The sequence below is a fragment of the Microplitis mediator genome, chromosome 9 (assembly GCF_029852145.1).
Source record: "Microplitis mediator isolate UGA2020A chromosome 9, iyMicMedi2.1, whole genome shotgun sequence".
NCBI classification, from domain to species: domain Eukaryota; kingdom Metazoa; phylum Arthropoda; class Insecta; order Hymenoptera; family Braconidae; genus Microplitis; species Microplitis mediator.
The window spans coordinates 18,394,472-18,411,926 of NC_079977.1; the positions used below are offsets into that span (position 1 = coordinate 18,394,472).

Consider the following 17,455-nt stretch of genomic DNA (forward strand, 5'->3'; position numbering starts at 1 on the left):
TAATCTTCCGTTACATACGCTTTCTCTAGTGTCTGACTCGTATTCACGCCAACTCTATTAGGTTAAGTAGTCTTGTGCGGGGAATCGACGTATAGCGCGAGTAACGAAGGGTTAATACGTACACTGAGAAAAAAATTTTCTCCTGACAACTAAATTTTAGTTATGACAAGAAAATGATTTGATTACCCATTGCCAATCATATATATGGTGGTTTTAACTAAACATTTTATAATCCACCAACAAAACGAGTTATTAAAAACTATAAAATATTTAGTAAAGATAATTACGCGTTTAGTAGCAAGCATAAAATCAATTTGATTAGCTGTAGAGGTTATAAAGTAGTCATAATGAAATGTATGAGTGGTCATTATAAAGAATGAGTTATTAATAATAATTAAATATTATTTTTAAGTGACAGAATATTTATTCAACAGTTCAATAAATGCGTATTTAGAAAAATAATTTATTTCCTTCACAAGTACCTTTTTTCGTACTATGACAAAAATTGTTCAGGAAAAATATCAATATTAAACATTAATGTCATAGAGTAATACAGTATACGCCTATATTACTATAAAAAATTTTAAGCGGATAACTCGTCCCATCTCTGTTTCAAGCTCGGAATATAAAAACTCTGAAATAAGTATCTTACCAGGGACACCACAAATGGTGGGCGCGATCTAGTGGCGAGCACCGAACTACTCCAGCTGCTGCTGCCTAACACCATAACTTTTACATCAATAATCATTAGATTCAAATATATATTTATTAACCTCGAACAAATATATATATTTATTCTAAACGAATATATTTTTTTGTGTCTAATTAACCAATTTAATTGTCCAAAGAGAAATTTTTTGTCAGTGTACGCTGTATGTGTGCCCGCATGAAAAAACTTTAAATGTGAAAACATATATGATAGAATATATGAATATTATAATATGATATATTGTACAATATATAAAATAATATTTGTATTTTTGCCGTATTAATATATGATAATATATTGAAAAAAAATATATTGCTAGAATATATTATCAATATATTTAACAATATATGACTTTTTATGTATGTTTTACATATATATTTTAATATATCTTTTTTATATTGATATATTATATTGAAAGTAGTATATTAATAATATATAGTATTTTTTATATTTTTTATATATGTTTTCCAATATATTGCAAAATATATGGTTTCCAATATATTGTAAAACATATGGCACTTTTTTTACTTTTCTTAGGTTATTGCCAGTAAATATAAAGTCAATGAACAGAAGGAGAAAAAATAATAAATTTGACTTTTTTTTGTGGAATTGTGTAGAAATTGAAAAAGTATATTGAAAAAATAAAATTTCAATATATTGCGAAAGATATAAGTTTTAATATACTGGAAAAATATAATTCCAATATACCGCGCACCATATGTTTAATCATATAAATTCTTTCATATATAATCAATTATATAGAGACCGTATACCACTAATTATATGAGTCAAAATATATGGATATATATATCAAGTTTATTATATTATACTTATAAATTACATATATACTATCCATATATGATAAGAATATCTTAGCATTATATGAGATAATATATATAAAAAAATACAAAACATTATATACAAGTAAATATATTATGATAAATATATAATCCAATATAGGGGAGGGTGGGGCAGAGCGGCCCCCCTAAGCCAATTATTATTTTTTGTGGCTTTCAACCATATGATCACTTTACTTTTGTCCTATTTCGAACAAATTTATGGACATTTTGCCAAAATTCTGAAAAAAATTTTTTTTTTTTGTGGGGCAGAGCGGCCCCCCTTCAAAAAGTGATAAAAAAAATTTTTTTTTTCGTTTTTTTTTTTTTTTTAAATAGTTTTCATCATTAAGAATGTATTTCTTTCTCTTGACAACTATTTTTGGTTTTATATTACTCGAAAAAAATTTTTTAAAGCGTAAAAAATCGTTCACTCTCGATTACCTTAATTACTAATTGTTATTTAATAAAAAAAAAATCAATTCTATGATTTTACTTTATTTTAAAAATTTATCAACTAAAAAAAAAAATTTAATTTTTATAAATTTTTAGTGACCAAATTTGCCTCTTACATAAAGAAACGGCCGAAAAATATGAAAAAATAATTTTTTCGGAAGTTTCGGCTGGTCCATTTTGCCCCAGGTGTTATGCGTAGGGCTAGAAACGTGGAATTATGATAATTTTTTTTTAATTTGACGATAAAAATATGAAAAAATCACTTTTTCAAAATTCTGGGCTTGTCCATTTTGCCCCAAATGTCATGCGTAGGGCTAAAAATGCGCAAACATATCGGATTTATAGTAATTAGTCGAAAAAAAAAAATTTTTTTTTTGGTCAAATTTAAGGGGGGCCGCTCTGCCCCACCCTCCCCTATGTAAAAAACATATATTTTTCAATATAGATATTTTTGCCGCTATATATTTATCACATATTCACCATATATTTTTTTATATACTTTTAACAATATATAGCTGTTCCATGCGGGTGTCTCCGGACCATAAAATAAATAAGTTTTTTTTTTGTATTTCGACAACCGACGGTTTTCTTTGAGCAACGAACTGACTTTGTCTTTTGATCAAGTACGAGTTCTAAGAGCAATTTTATTTTCGTTTATATCGAGTCAAGCCGAAAACGGCAAATTATATTTTATTTGTAACCGATAATTTTATTTGTGATACCGATCAATTTATTATTCTGTGTTCAATATACGATTAATTATTTTTGGTTAATTCTGATCAATTATTTATCGTAATCTTAAGTGCCTGACCTTTCCCCGATCCTCTACCCTGAGCGGATTTATTTTGATAATTATTTATTGGTGATTATAAAATCACCTGGCGCCCAACTATAGATTTTGAACAAGGCCTAAATAGTAAGTATACTCGGACTTCACTCCGGTAGATCCCCGGTGGTGAAAACCCCGTTACAAATTATATATGATTATATCTAATTATATAAAATTTTTTTTTCCCGGGAACCAAAGAGTCATTAAAATAATTTTTATGACATTAATAAAACTTAATAAAGCTATAAACGACAATGATTTTTTATTTTTGTCATTAATGCGATAGTTAAACATTCAAAGCCATTAAATATATATTTTACTCATATATGTATAGACTATATATATCCTAAACTATTCAATTTATGTGAAATATTCAATTAAGGAAAGACATATTAGTAAATTACATTTTTTATCACACGACTAAATTATTTTTTAACTTTACTAAGTTTCAATAAATACAAAACTAAACATGTCCGTCATGAAAATTTTATTAATTAGTTTTTGCGTAATTAAAGCAGAGGTATTACTATTTCCAAGAATGAAGCGGACCGGAAATTGCGTGGAGTACCGGATGCACGTATGTATTAATAAGATTTTTTCGAATTCCATAAAATTGAATGAAATTTTTTAAAACTATAAATTTTTATCGAACATAAGTTTGAATCCTGAGTCAGAGAAAATGATTTTTTAAAAATTTATGCAGTTTTCGGGAAAAAAATTATATATATAGAGAAATGTGGGGTAAGAGTGCGCAAACCTATGCATTTCAGTCCGAAATAAAAATAAATATACGTACCTGGGTCAATGCAAGGCATTTTTAGTACAAAATTTTACAAAATTCCTTGAAAAATTTTTTTACAGGGCATATCTTAAAAATTATTAAGTAAAAATGATTTATTTCCAGTGTAATTCAAGTAATGAAACTCCGTGTTGTCAAGTAAATAATGTGTGCGCACCAATTTCAATCGATCGTGGCATATATACTTTCATATGTTTGAAACCGTGTATGTATTTATTCATTGGTTTTTTTTTTTGTTTTAATAAATTATTGTTGTTTGTATAAAAAATAACAAAAAAATGTTTTCTAGTACACTTAGGAGATTTTTGCGAAGACGACGTCGATTGTTTGATGTTAGGTTATGCAAGATGTCATGAAAGTTACTGTATTTGTTTGACTAATTATGGGATACCAGATAAGGGAACACAATGTTTGCCACTTCTAGGAGGCATTTGTTTGGAAGATAATGATTGCCCAGTGGAAAATAGTATATGTGTTGATACTGAGTGTCAATGCAAATATAAATACATAGCTATCAATAATAATCAATGCAAACCATGTAATATATTTACTTATCTTTAGTTTGATTAACGTGTCGAGTGTGGATTGTAAAATACGTAATTTGTAGTTTGTTTCATAAGCCTAAGGCAAACACTACTGTCCTGTTTTGGCATAGTCCTTGGGCGAATGCTACTAATAAGTTTATAACACAAGTTTTAAATTAGTTTTACTAACAATATTCAGTTAACTTTAGGCAAACGCTAATTATCATTCGCTGCATAAGCCTTTGGTCAATACTGCCAACTGGTTTGCTGCATGGCCCTTAGGCGAATGCTACTAATACATTCATTACACTGGCTCTAGATTAGATAAATAATGACAGTAAATGGTCCTCAAGCGAATGCTAGTAATCATTTGCTGCATACAACTTCGGTCAATGCAATCAATGCGTTTGCTACATGGACCTTTGGTCAACGCTGCTAATACATTAATTACACAAGCTCTAGTTTAATTTTACAAACAATATTGAATGAGCTATAGGCATGTGCCAGTAATCATTTGCTGCATGATCCTTCGGTTAATGCTGCTAACTTGTTTGCTGCATGGACCTTAGAAAGAATGGTACTCGTACACTCGTTACATTAGCTTTAGATTAGTTGTACTAACAAGATTCAATTAACTGTAGGCAAACGCTAGTAATCATTTGCTGCATAAGCCTTCGGTCAATAGAACCAATGCGTTTGTTACATTGACCTGAGGTCAGCGATGCTAATACATTCATTACACAAACTTTAGTTTCATTTTACTAACAATGCTGAATGAGGCTTAGGCAAATGTGAGTAATCAATTGCTGCATAAGCCGAAAATCAATGTCACAAATACATTAGAAACGCGAGCTTTTGGCGGATGCTACCAAAAGACTTAATACCTCTGTATATAATTGATTTTACTGCCACTACTGAGTCAGCCTTAGGCAAATATTTTTTCATTTGCTACATGAGCCTTCGGTCAATGCTACCAATTTATTAACTGAATTAGCGTTAAGTGAATGCTCATAATACATTCGATGCGTATGTCATATGTAAATGCTACTGTTGTTTATTGCATAAGCCTTAGGCGAATGGTACCAACGATTTGCTTATTTGAATTTCAATTCAACGCTACTAATAAATTCACTCTATTTGAGTATATAGCTACGGTAAATAATCAGCACTTAATATTAATTGTCTTTTCAAATTTTAGCAACATTAGGAAAAAGATGCAAAGGTGATTTGAATTGTAATAGTGAATTGCACATGACATGCTCAAAAAACAAAATATGTAGGTGTCAAAGTAATCATACCGTGATAGATAATACAAAGTGTGTTCCGCTTTTGGATGAATTTTGTTGGAGTGGAGAAAAATGTGCACCAATTAATTCTGAATGTTTTAATAATAAATGCAAGTGCATCAAAAATTACAGAGCACTTGAAAATTATTTGTGCATTTATAGTAAGTGTAATCATTTCGATTAATAATACAAGGTTCCCGTAGAAAATAAAACATATATTGCCATGTATGGCCGTATGTAGTTCATATATAAAGCATATATGGCCATCGTGGAGCACATATGGCCGTACAGAAGCAAACTAACGTTTTTAATACAGTCATGCATGGCCATATATGAATCATATAAGGCCATATATGACCATAGATAGTTTTGTATGACTATGTCTGACCATGTATGCCCGTCATTAATTAAACATATATGGCCATACACAGTCATGTACGATCATATATGATTATATCTGGTCATATACGGCCATGCCTGGCCAATTCCCATACATGGCTATTAGGGTGAGACGAAAAAACCAACCTATCGAATTTATGTCTTAAAAAGGATCTATATATCGAGAAAAAAATTCTCCCATTGGGCAAAATTTTTAGCTCAATTTTAAAAAGTGTCGGTAGCCATTTGAAATTTTCCATTTAAATAACATGCAAAAAAATTTTTTCTGATTAAAAATATTATAACTTTTGAACCGTGTGAGATAAAAATTCGGCTCTAGAATATTCTTGTAAGGCATTAAATTTCTTAAAAGAAAGTCCTGAGAGTCGAATTTTTAAACTTGATATTTCGTATACTAACAGGCTATTAAAGTCTAGAGTCAACAGAATCATAAAAATTTTTCTTTATTTGGATATTTCAAATACTTTTCTTTTATTGTGATCGATAACAAAATATTATTTGTTACAACGTGGATATTGTTGGTGATTTCATTGCACTACATGTAGAACAAATTTTCTCGTAGTATTGATATTTTTAATAATAAAGCCTTAAATTTGTATAATTCTGTTTACTCTAGACTTTGATGGCCTGTTAGTATACGAAATATCAAGTTTACAAATTCGACTTCTAGGACTTTTTTTAGAGAAATTTAATGCCATACAAGAATATTCTAGAGCCGAATTTTTATCCACGGTTCAAAAGTTATAATATTTTTAATCAAAAAAAATTTTTTTGCATGTTATTTAAATGTGAAATTTCAAATGGCTACCGACACCTTTTAAAATTGAGCTAAAAATTTTGCCCAATGGGAGAATTTTTTTCTCGATATATAGGTCCTTTTTAAGACATAAATTCGATAGGTTGGTTTTTTTGGCTCACCCTAATGGCCATATATGGAGCATTCATTATTTATATGTATGATATATTTTTCACGGGTTGTTAATTATGTGATTATTTTTCTAGTGGTAAATCGAAGTAGCAGTGACTGAAAGACGTGCTGCTGGACTACTTTATTTAATATTAGTTTATTAATATTATTATATATATTATTTATATTATTGTTATTAATATTCAATTAGTTTATTAATAATAGTTATCGATAATGGTTTTGATTATTTCTAAATATATAATGGAATACTTAATAAAATGTGAAGCATTCTTGAATGATTATAGTGTCCTGAGTTTGAAAAAAATAAAATTTTCGTTTATGAACAGACAATCATTAGTTAGGGTTCAATTACCTCAACTGTGAGTTTATTACAGTCTTTCCAAGAAATTTCAAGTATTTAAAAAATATATTTTTAAATTACTATTATTTTTAACATTAAAATCATTTCAAACTAATTGACTTCCGGACAAACAAAATTATTAAAATAAAATAAAATAAGATAAGTTTCTACACGGAGAAAAAAATATAGTAAATTTTACTAAAAAATATGAGAATAATTACTAAATTTGGATAGTAATTTTGAAACGCTTATGATTTATATGAAAAATTTATAAACAGATAAGCATATTTTACAAGTCGTTTAGTAATTTCTCATATACTGGTTATGGATAATCTCCTATATCGCATATTAATTTTAAGTTATATTTAGTATATTTTAGTATCCCTATTCAGTAAATTTAACTATCCCGTTTAGTAAATTTTACTATATTAGAATGGAAAAAAATTAAATTAAATTTTTATTAGCTTTTAACTTTTCATTATTATTGCTATCATTTTGATTATCATTGTTATTTATGTCATCTGTATTGGTGATGGTGTCGATTTTTATTTTTTAAAAAATCACTTGTTTCAACCGAGATTCGAACCCCGATCTCTCGCGCGCGAATCCTTTCCAATGTCTGACGGCCTGATGTCTCCTTTAAACAAAAGTTTCAGAACTTGTAATACCTCGGGTCAAAAATAAAACTTGATTTAAAGTTGGTTTACCAAGTCGAAATTTGGAGCCGTTTTTCACAAGACAAACTCGACTTTTTTTACGGAGGTATGAAATATATTAAGTTTTCGCCTTGGTTTAGACTTAACTGGCTTACTTAGTCACGATTTAAGACGAAAAAGTTGAAATCAAGTCGAAATTGACTTGGTTTAGACTTATTCGACTTAAAATGTAAGGCGAAAAAGTCTAAATCAAGTCGAAACTGACTTGATGTAGACTTATTCGACTTGAATTATAAGTCGAAAAAGTCAGAACTAAGGTGAAATAATTTTTATATATTAAGGCGAAAGTAAGGCGAATAAATGACTTTTTTTCGACTTGGTTTAGCAAGTCAAAAGTAAGGTGAATGACTATCGTGCTCAAAGTAAAGACGAATAAGTTGAAACTAAGATGAAAAAAGTTGAAAAAGTTGAAAAAAATTAAATTTAAGTCGAAAAAGTCAAGATCTTATCAAAAAATCGTCGGCAAATCGATAACTTCAAAAGAAAATAAGGCGAAGCGAGCCTGAATCAAGTTTTATTTTTGACCCGGGACCCTAATACAGATAGTAAAGAAATATAATCGTGTTAGCAAAAAATACATTGCGTAGGGGAGGGTGGGGCAGAGCGGCCCCCCTAAGCCAATTATTATTTTTTGTGGCTTTCAACCATAAGATCACTTTACTTTTGTCCTATATCGAACAAATTTATGGACATTTTGCCAAAATTCTGAAAAATTTTTTTTTTTTTTGTGGGGCAGAGCGGCCCCCCTTCAAAAAGTGATAAAAACAATTTTTTTTTCGTTTTTTTTTTTTTTTAAATTGTTTTCATCATTAAGAATGTATTTCTTTCTCTTGACAACTATTTTTGGTTTTATATTACTCGAAAAAAATTTTTTAAAGCGTAAAAAATCGTTCACTCTCGATTACCTTAATTACTAATTGTTATTTAATAAAAAAAAAATCAATTCTATAATTTTACTTTATTTTAAAAATTTATCAACTAAAAAAAAAAATTTAATTTTTATAAATTTTTAGTGACCAAATTTGCCTCTTACATAGAGAAACGGCCGAAAAATATGAAAAAATAATTTTTTCGGAAGTTTCGGCTGGTCCATTTTACCCCAGGTGTTATGCGTAGGGATAGAAATGTGGAATTATGATAATTTTTTTTTAATTTGACGATAAAAATATGAAAAAATCATTTTTTCAAAATTTTGGGCTTGTCCATTTTGCCCCAAATGTCATGCGTAGGGGTAAAAATGCGCAAACATATCGGATTTATAGTAATTAGTCGAAAAAAATAAAATTTTTTTTTTGGTCAAAATTTCAGGGGGGCCGCTCTGCCCCACCCTCCCCTATAGTAATTTTTAATATTTTGTATAGTAACAAATCCTATATGTATTAGAAAATTTACTATCTTAAATTTGTATTTATTAATAATACTTACACTACAATTTACTAAACAAATATTAAAAAATATAATCGTCTTAGCAAAAAATACATTACGCATAGTAATTTTTAATATCTTATTATGTAATTATTACTAACTAGTAAATTTTACTAAACGTTTAGTAATAATTATAATACAGAATGTATTTTTTCATATCTGTTAGTAAATTTTACTATAGTATTGTAATTTTTACTATACTTTCTCCGTGTATAAGATCTAAAAAAAGTTTTTTTAAAGACTTCCATAAATACACATTTTATAAAAAAATAAATGTCAGCTTTTTTGTCAGTGATAGACATCCGCCCGATGGAAATCATCACATGGGTATCACATTTAAATTTTTTGGTCAACCGTCAACTTACTAATGGTCATATGTCGGTCTCACGTCAGTCACGCGATCGTCAAAATTCTCGCTGACAGCTGGCTCGCCTTGCAAGGCAGAAGTGTCAGGTGTCGCCATCTTACAGTCGGCTTTTCCATCAGTTCGTTGTCCATAGATAAAACATTTTCTACACTGGACAATGATGATTTCTGGCATCGAATCTCTTTATTATTGACATGCGCTACACTCACGATCCTTTTTATCAGTAAATGACAATTCTAAAGAAATTGGAAACAAAAAACATTCGCGATTTTAACCTCAAAAAAAAACGTAGATATTTTTCAAGTTTAATTTCCGAGCCCAAAAACAAATAATAGAATACTGGTATAAATAATATATAAAAATGACAACAAAGAAAATTACAAACGTAAGTATGCAGGCAAATAAATTCATCATATTTTTATATAAATTATATATTATATTAATTCCGTAATTAATTTTATCCGGAACTCAATATTGAGGCGAGGGTTAAATCGCCGTAATTTTTTTTTGTTTTCGGGTTTTTGATTTTTTTTTTATTAATGAATGATAGGAATAATTTTTTTTCAATTGTTAATTACAATAGAAATTATACTACTTTCCGCGTCCGGATAAATGGACGACTGGAGCCGGTCCAGAATTACCAGAGGCGTACAGAAAATTCTGGCATGAATGGAGAGTCCAACAACCGGCTCCCGTTCATTATATTCCTGAAGAAGGAAAATATAAATTTGATGAGCTCTTAGGTCTTCCGTAAGTAGTTTTTTTTATTTATTACTTGAGATAAAAATATTAATCAATTTTCAGTTTTATTTTAGGAAAAGTAATTAGCGTAATTTGAATTCTATAACGGGTAAAAATTTTTTATGGAAAAAATTAATTTTTAATTATGGGGTCATTCTGGTTTAGGCGGTCAAAAAAAAGTCATTTTCATTAGTCTGTTTAGAAATGAGGGTAATTATATAGAAGTGGGGCTCCCCTGTTTTTTGGCCATAAAAAATCGAAAAATAGAGTTTTTCACAAATTTTTTTTTTTTCATTTTGTTCTACTCTTCGGCGGATTTATGATAAAAATTAAATCAATACCCAAAAAATCCAATTTCATAAAGATTTTGGCGATTGAAAAGTCAAAAAATTTAATTTTTGACTTTCAATCGATTATTTGAGCATTAAAACTTTTTTTTTTTCTAATTTCTATTTTTTTTCTTGTTGCGCATAGAAAATAGAATAATTTAAAAAAAAAAATATCCCAATAACTCATTTTTTCAAATTTTTACAGCATTTTATCGTTGTTGATTTTATTCCATTTTTTAAATTATTTCTTAAATTACATATTTGGTACATACAAGAAAAATTACATACAAGAAAAAAAATAGAAATTATAAAAAAAAAAACGTTTCAATGCTCAAATAATCGATTGAAAATCAAAAATTTAATTTTTTGACTTTTCAATCGCCAAAATCTTTATGAAATTGAATTTTTTAGGTATTGATTTAATTTTTACCATAAATCCGCCGAAGAGTAGAACAAAGTGAAAAAAAAAAATTATCGGATATCTTCATTTTTCGATTTTTTATAGCCAAAAAACAGGGGAGCCCCACTTCTATATAATAACCAATTATTGTGCAAGTTTGAGCCTTTAATATTGATATTAAGAGGTGTATCGTTACGAACATAAGTTTTTTGGAAAAAATTTCATTTTTTAACCTAAAACTCGTAAATCATTTATCTGAAAAATTTGAGCTATATATATTCTTAAAGGAAATTGAATTCCCTAAAAAAAATCTCTCTTAGTAAATTGACGTAAAACGAACCGTTTCCTTGTAACCGTGCCTTAAACATTGATTTGTTTTTAAAATTCTTTGTTTCTATTTTGAATTTTTGTAACTACTAGAAATATTAAAATTTTTTTTAGTCGAGAAACATATTCTTGAAGGAAATTTAATGCTCTACAAAAAAGGTATCTTAACATTTTTTGCTAAATTCACTCCTTCGAAAGTTATTCCAGGTTAAAGTTGAGTCAAAACGACTTTAATAACCTGAATAACTTTCGAAGGAGTGAATTTAGCAAAAAATGTTAAGACACCTTTTTTGTAGAGCATTTAATTTCCTTTAAGAATATGTATCATGACTTGAAAAAATTTTAATATTTCTAGTAGTTACAAAAATCCAAAATAGAAACAAAGGATTTAAAAAACAAATCAATGTTTAAGGCGCGGTTACAAGGAAACGGCTCAATTTACGTCAATTTACTAAGAGAGATTTTTTGTAGGGAATTCAATTTCCTTTTAGAATATATATAGCTCAAATTTTTCAGATAGATGATTTACGAGTTTTGGGTAAAAAATGAAATTTCTATCAAGAAACTAATAGTCGTAACGATACATCTCTTAATAATAATATTAAGGGCTCAAACTTGCACAATAATTTTTTTTGGTCATCAGGGATAATATTTTCACAGTATCGAAAAAAAAAAAAAAATAGTTGAACTTTTTTTTTAACTTTTGTGAAACAATACAAATTGCATTACAAACATGAAAAATCACATGGGACAAAGAGGATTGGCACAAAAATTTGGAATTCTCGACTTTTCGGGATGTGTCGCTAACAAAGGAAACTCACAATTAGGTATCAATATTTTTAGATCTTTTTTGATAATTTTGATTATACTTCAAAATTTTTTTAGAACTTAAAATTTTCTATGGGTACAATAGTTGGAAATGTTAACTTTTTTGATAATTTTAAGTATAAAAGTTCTAAAAACATTCGACGTATAAAGAACTTTTTCAATAATTTTTATTATAGATTTGCAGAAGAAGTTAAAACTTTCTAGTACTTACCCGATAATTTTCTTCGGTAGAAGTCCAGAAGTTTCAGGACTTTTTCGAAGATATTAATTACAGAAATTCAAAAGAAGTGCGAAATTTTTAAAATTTATTGGATAATTTTTATTATAAAAATTATAGAAAAGTTCGAAATTTTCAGAACTTTTTCAATAATTTTAAGTGTAGAAGTTCTATACACAGAGAATTTTGCGGTATTTTTTACATAAATAATTTATAGAAAAATAACTCTCATAGTAACATGAGCCCAGTATGGAATAATTGAACAAATTACCGATAACGTAGAAATTTTTAAAATACATCGAACAGAATTTACACTTTTGACAAAGCAACAGATTAAGAAATTTAAATTTCTGAAAAAAAAATTACGATGCACCTTGTAAATTCTGTTCGATGCACTTTAAAAATGTCTACGTTATCGGTACTTTGTTCAATAATTCTCTGCGTGTAGAAAAGTGGGATATTTTCAGATCTTTTTCGATAATTTTTATCGCAGAAGTTTGAATGTTTTAGAACTTTTTGTATGATTTTTATTAAAGAAGTTCTGAACAAGTTCGGAATTTTTAGAACTTTTTCGATAATTTTAAGTGTAGGAGTTATGAAAAAGTTCGAGAATTCCGAACTTTTATGTCAATCCTCTTTGCCCCATGTGATTTTTCATGTTTGTAATGCAATTTGTATTGTTTTACAAAAGTTCGAAAAAAGTTTGATTTTGTCTCAAATTTCGAAGTTTGACATGTCAAACTTCGTTCGAACGTTTTTTTTACAGGGGCTGTTACAGTACACGAAAAAAATTTTTAACTTTCCGCTAGAAAAATTTTTTTCTACTCATTTTCATTTTAATGTCAAGCTCCTGAAATCCCGTATGAAAAAATAATTTATGGTTAAAATATATAAAATCACATATGTTTGCAACAAAAAAATATATGTTTCATCATATTGTATATTATAAAAAATCATACGAAATTATGCACAGTAGTAAATATATGTATTCCATATATGTAACATATGTTTTTTATGTTAAGCTATATATACATTTACATCCACCTTATAATATATTGTATTGATATATTTTCTTTTGTATTCAAAAAATATAAAATTTTTATATGAAGTGAAATATATGGTAGCATTTAATTTATATTATATATGGCACCATATATTTTCTTTGTTATATTTAAGCATATATTTGAATCGGTGTATGTATATGTATATGGGTATATATATATTCGCATCAAATTAACTAATTTTGAAAATTTTAATTGCAATTTAAAGAGTATATTAAAATTTTAATCTTATTTAATTGAAGTTGGTCATACGAATAAGAAAGTTTTTTTTTTCATACACAATATAAATATATGTTTTTATATATGATCAGAATATATTTTTCGTTTATGATAGAAATATATATTTTGATGTATGATAAAAATATAGTTTTCGTATATGACAAGAATATATATTTTCATATATGATAAAAATATATATTTTATATATGCTAACCATATACGGACTCGTATCTGATGAATATTATATTTTTGAATACAAAAAAAAATATATCAGAAAATATAGTTAAATTTACCGCATATATTATCTGATATTTATCATATATTATTACATATATTTTAACCACATATGTTATTTTGAAATTAAAATAGAAATAATTAGAATACAATGCGGAATTTGAAAAAACTTTACTGATAATAATTTGTAGAGAATAAAATTGTCAACAAAAAAGACCGTACAACATTTTGTGATAAGTCTGATAGTTTTGCCGGAAAAGTTAAAAGATCTCCAACTTTACTTCGAGCTCTGATAACTTTTGAACAGATGGATTTATCAAAAAATGATAAGAGACCTTTTTTTTTGAGCTAGGTCTATAATCGACATAAAATTTTTTTTCTTGTGCGAAAATTGGCAGTCTTACAATTCTACTCACAACATCTCTACTTAAGGGAAATAGCTACAACTCTACTCACTCACAACTTTACTCAGCCTCAACTCTACTGACAGTTTTTTTTACTCAGCTATAACTCTACTCACGTATTTTAGCCCGATAAAAAAGATTTTATACAATTGTATAAAATTATATACAAAAAATGGCCCGATCCAATTGTATACAACTGTATAGGAATTGTATACAATTCTATACAAATTGTATACAAGTCTATATAATTATATATAATTTTATACAAATTTTATACAACTCTATATAATTGTATACAATTCTATATAATTATATACAATTCTATATAATTGCAATATATAGAATTGTATATAATCGTATACAATTTGTATAGAATTGTATACAATTTATATACAAATTGTATACAATTGGATCGGGCCATTTATTCTATCCAATTATATATAGTCTATATATAATTATATATAGTCCATATATAATTGATATATAATTCTATACAATTGTATAAAATTTTTTTTCATCGGGTACCGTTCGCGCGCGATTTTCGATTAGGTTATTCACGGCATTGTAAAATTAATATGATTCTGAAATTACTAGACAATTAACAATTTTTGTTTTTTTTTTTTTTCAACATCAATCACAAATAATAAAATAAAAATATGCATATGCAGAAAATCAAAAAAACTATAAGTGCAATTTTTTCAAATATTTTTTTTTTATAACTTATCGTTTTGAAAAAATATCAAAAATTACTTGACATTAGCTAACTTCAGTGTCATAAAATCAATCCATATTTTTTTAATATGATTTATGGTGGAAATTTTTCGGACTTTTCTCTGAAAAAGTCTTTAGAACTTTGAAAAAATCTTTAAAACTTTAGAACTGAGTTTTTCAGAGAAAATTCCGAAAAATTTCCACTATCGCACTAAAAAACCATAAAAAATTTCTCACCCCCCCACCCATTTACTGGTCGTCCTACCCTGTTATTGTAATGATCAATGAAAATTCTGTTGATACCTCTTTTTTTTTTAATTTTTAAGAGTGCCAGTACAAAATGTCCCAATAAAGCTACTTTACCCAAAAGAATTAGATGAAGGAATATGGGGTGGAGAGGCCGTTGTACAAGGGTTTAGAAAAAAAGCAGAGGATAAAAAGCGTGTTGCTAGATTTTGGGTTCCACGATTAATAAAATCGGTTGTATACAGCGAAGTATTAGATAAACATATGAAAACGGTGGTAACTTATCGTACTCTTGAATTAATTCAGGCTCACTATGGTTTCGATCATTATCTACTTAAGGTAATAATTGATAATTAATTATAGTTGTCCCGATGAAAGGTTAGGATTTTTTCCCACCACGGTTTCTTCCCTCACCCTTTAAATGTTGGTTTGGCACATGCGCACATTTAATAACGCATGCGCGCCTTTAACGACGCATGCGCTCATTCTAATACTATGGTGGTGGGGAAAAACTGGTGGGAAAAAAATCCCAAGCTTTCGTTGGGAGGACTATAGTTTTATAAATCGAAATAAGTTGTTGGTTAGTTTAGTCATTCAAATTTATTAATTATTTAGACGCCAGCCTGTGATTTGAGATCATTGTTGGCACTGAGACTTAAACGTCATATTTTAACTGCGTTGGCGGACAAAACTTTGTATCCAGATGATCCTGTTAAACGTGAAGAGGTTTACAACACATACAAAGAATATTTGACTGCTGTAAGTTCATTTTTATATTTTTTTTGCCGTAAGATGGACAGGATTTCAATTTGAAATTCATACAAATCAGTGCAATTGGTCTAAATAAATATAATTTTTTTTTTTTTTTCAATTTACTCTGAATTTTTATTACTTTTCAGTATACAAGAGAAGAAATTGAATGGTACGGACTCTCATGGGACGAAGCAATGAAAAAGCATCTTAATAAGAAACGCAGCGAAATTGTAGTCGAGCCTTTGAAAGTAAAATATCGATCGGAATTAATCGCAAAATTGAAAGAAGCGCAAATTTCCGAGGCCAAAGACGTCGAAGTCGAGCAACCGGAAAACAAATCGTGGCTCAACAAAGTTAACCCCTTTTCTAAGACCCCCAAGGCTTAAATATTAATGTACATGTAATTATTTAAAGAAAATAAAGTAAATTTAAAAAGTTATTGAAAATATGATTAATAAATTTTGCGTTTTTATTTCATTTACTTCCCAAATACTTTGAATACGAACGATTTTTGAGTAAACAAGGCACATACATTTATATATTTAACTATTTTATGAATTATTACAATAATAAGTTTTAATATTAATGAGTATTAAGATATACTGCACTCAAGGTCGCCATCTTTGGGTAAACAATTCAGTAAACTGGCTATTGCACGGGTTATGTAAGTCATTGTACCGAAGCTGCCGCTTGGGGCGCTGTCGTAGAAGTGTTGGCAAATGTATGCAGCGCCCCCGCATAACAATGTACCCATTGGAGTTGTTTCTCGTTGTTCCTTAGGCTTCGCGCAGCATAGAGTCGCGTCTCCGTCGACTCTCATCTAGAAAAATATAAATTGCTTACTTTACAACTGCTTCGATAATAAAAAAAAAATAGTGAAATGAGTGAGTCCGAAAGCTGGAGATCTTAAGTTTTTCTACCTTTCTCTAAAAAATTTATATGGGTTACAATTGAAAGGTTTTTTGAGCAAAAAAACCCGAGATAATTTTCAAAAATCGGTTATCGACTTTAAATTGTGCTGGAGGTAAAATTAAATTTTTTTGAAAAAATCTGATGGTGGGAGCTGTTAAAATAGACTTTTCTCAATGATTTTATTTTTTTAGTCATGACTCTAAACCGATTTTTGAGCGAGTTATTGGTGGTTGAATGGGACAACATACTTTTGACTTTGGCAGCCTGTAACTCGGGAACTAATTATCGTAAAATGATTGCTAGTATGTGTTTTGAAAATGCCAGAGACAGCCCGAGAAGTTCATGACATCATTTTTGATTAAAATACTTTTTTTGACCCCCGAAAATAGATTTAAAAAAACTTTTACACCGATTTTATACTCAGCCTAAATCAAAAACAAATTTCAATTGACTTTAAAA

At 28.3% G+C, this 17,455-nt stretch overlaps 3 protein-coding genes across 7 annotated transcripts in view; 2 read left to right on the plus strand and 1 right to left on the minus strand.

The window, feature by feature from the left end:
• Nucleotides 1-3,288: 3,288 nt before the first annotated feature.
• On the plus strand, nt 3,289-7,049 carry LOC130675183 (uncharacterized). The gene is made up of 5 exons (XM_057480717.1): nt 3,289-3,407; nt 3,735-3,834; nt 3,919-4,167; nt 5,352-5,600; nt 6,841-7,049. Exons 1-5 carry the CDS (start codon nt 3,300-3,302, stop codon nt 6,864-6,866), a joined length of 732 nt encoding a protein of 243 aa, XP_057336700.1. The 5' UTR covers nt 3,289-3,299; the 3' UTR covers nt 6,867-7,049.
• Nucleotides 7,050-9,841: 2,792 nt separating this feature from the next.
• LOC130675182 (39S ribosomal protein L28, mitochondrial) lies at nt 9,842-16,470 on the plus strand. Its single transcript, XM_057480716.1, has 5 exons — nt 9,842-9,999; nt 10,198-10,364; nt 15,412-15,670; nt 15,947-16,090; nt 16,231-16,470. Exons 1-5 carry the CDS (start codon nt 9,976-9,978, stop codon nt 16,468-16,470), a joined length of 834 nt encoding a protein of 277 aa, XP_057336699.1. The 5' UTR covers nt 9,842-9,975.
• The window catches only part of LOC130675178 (probable phosphorylase b kinase regulatory subunit alpha), a 29,051-nt gene continuing 27,916 nt past the window's right edge, over nt 16,321-17,455 (minus strand). For all 5 annotated transcript variants that reach the window (XM_057480708.1, XM_057480707.1, XM_057480711.1 and 2 more), the window contains one exon: nt 16,321-16,904. In XM_057480708.1, coding sequence (XP_057336691.1) covers nt 16,677-16,904 — 228 coding nt within the window. In that variant the 3' untranslated portion in view covers nt 16,321-16,676. The remainder of the gene's footprint in view (nt 16,905-17,455) is intronic.

Bases quoted from the DNA above. Each gene is read 5' to 3' on its own strand.
- LOC130675183 (XM_057480717.1), top strand. From the start codon at position 3,300: ATGTCCGTCATGAAAATTTTATTAATTAGTTTTTGCGTAATTAAAGCA. The intron at 4,168-5,351 runs GTAATATATTTA...TTCAAATTTTAG, and splicing joins TAATAATCAATGCAAACCAT to CAACATTAGGAAAAAGATGC. The intron at 5,601-6,840 runs GTAAGTGTAATC...TTATTTTTCTAG, and splicing joins AAATTATTTGTGCATTTATA to TGGTAAATCGAAGTAGCAGT.
- LOC130675182 (XM_057480716.1), top strand. From the start codon at position 9,976: ATGACAACAAAGAAAATTACAAAC. The intron at 10,000-10,197 runs GTAAGTATGCAG...TAATTACAATAG, and splicing joins CAACAAAGAAAATTACAAAC to AAATTATACTACTTTCCGCG. The intron at 10,365-15,411 runs GTAAGTAGTTTT...TTAATTTTTAAG, and splicing joins GATGAGCTCTTAGGTCTTCC to AGTGCCAGTACAAAATGTCC.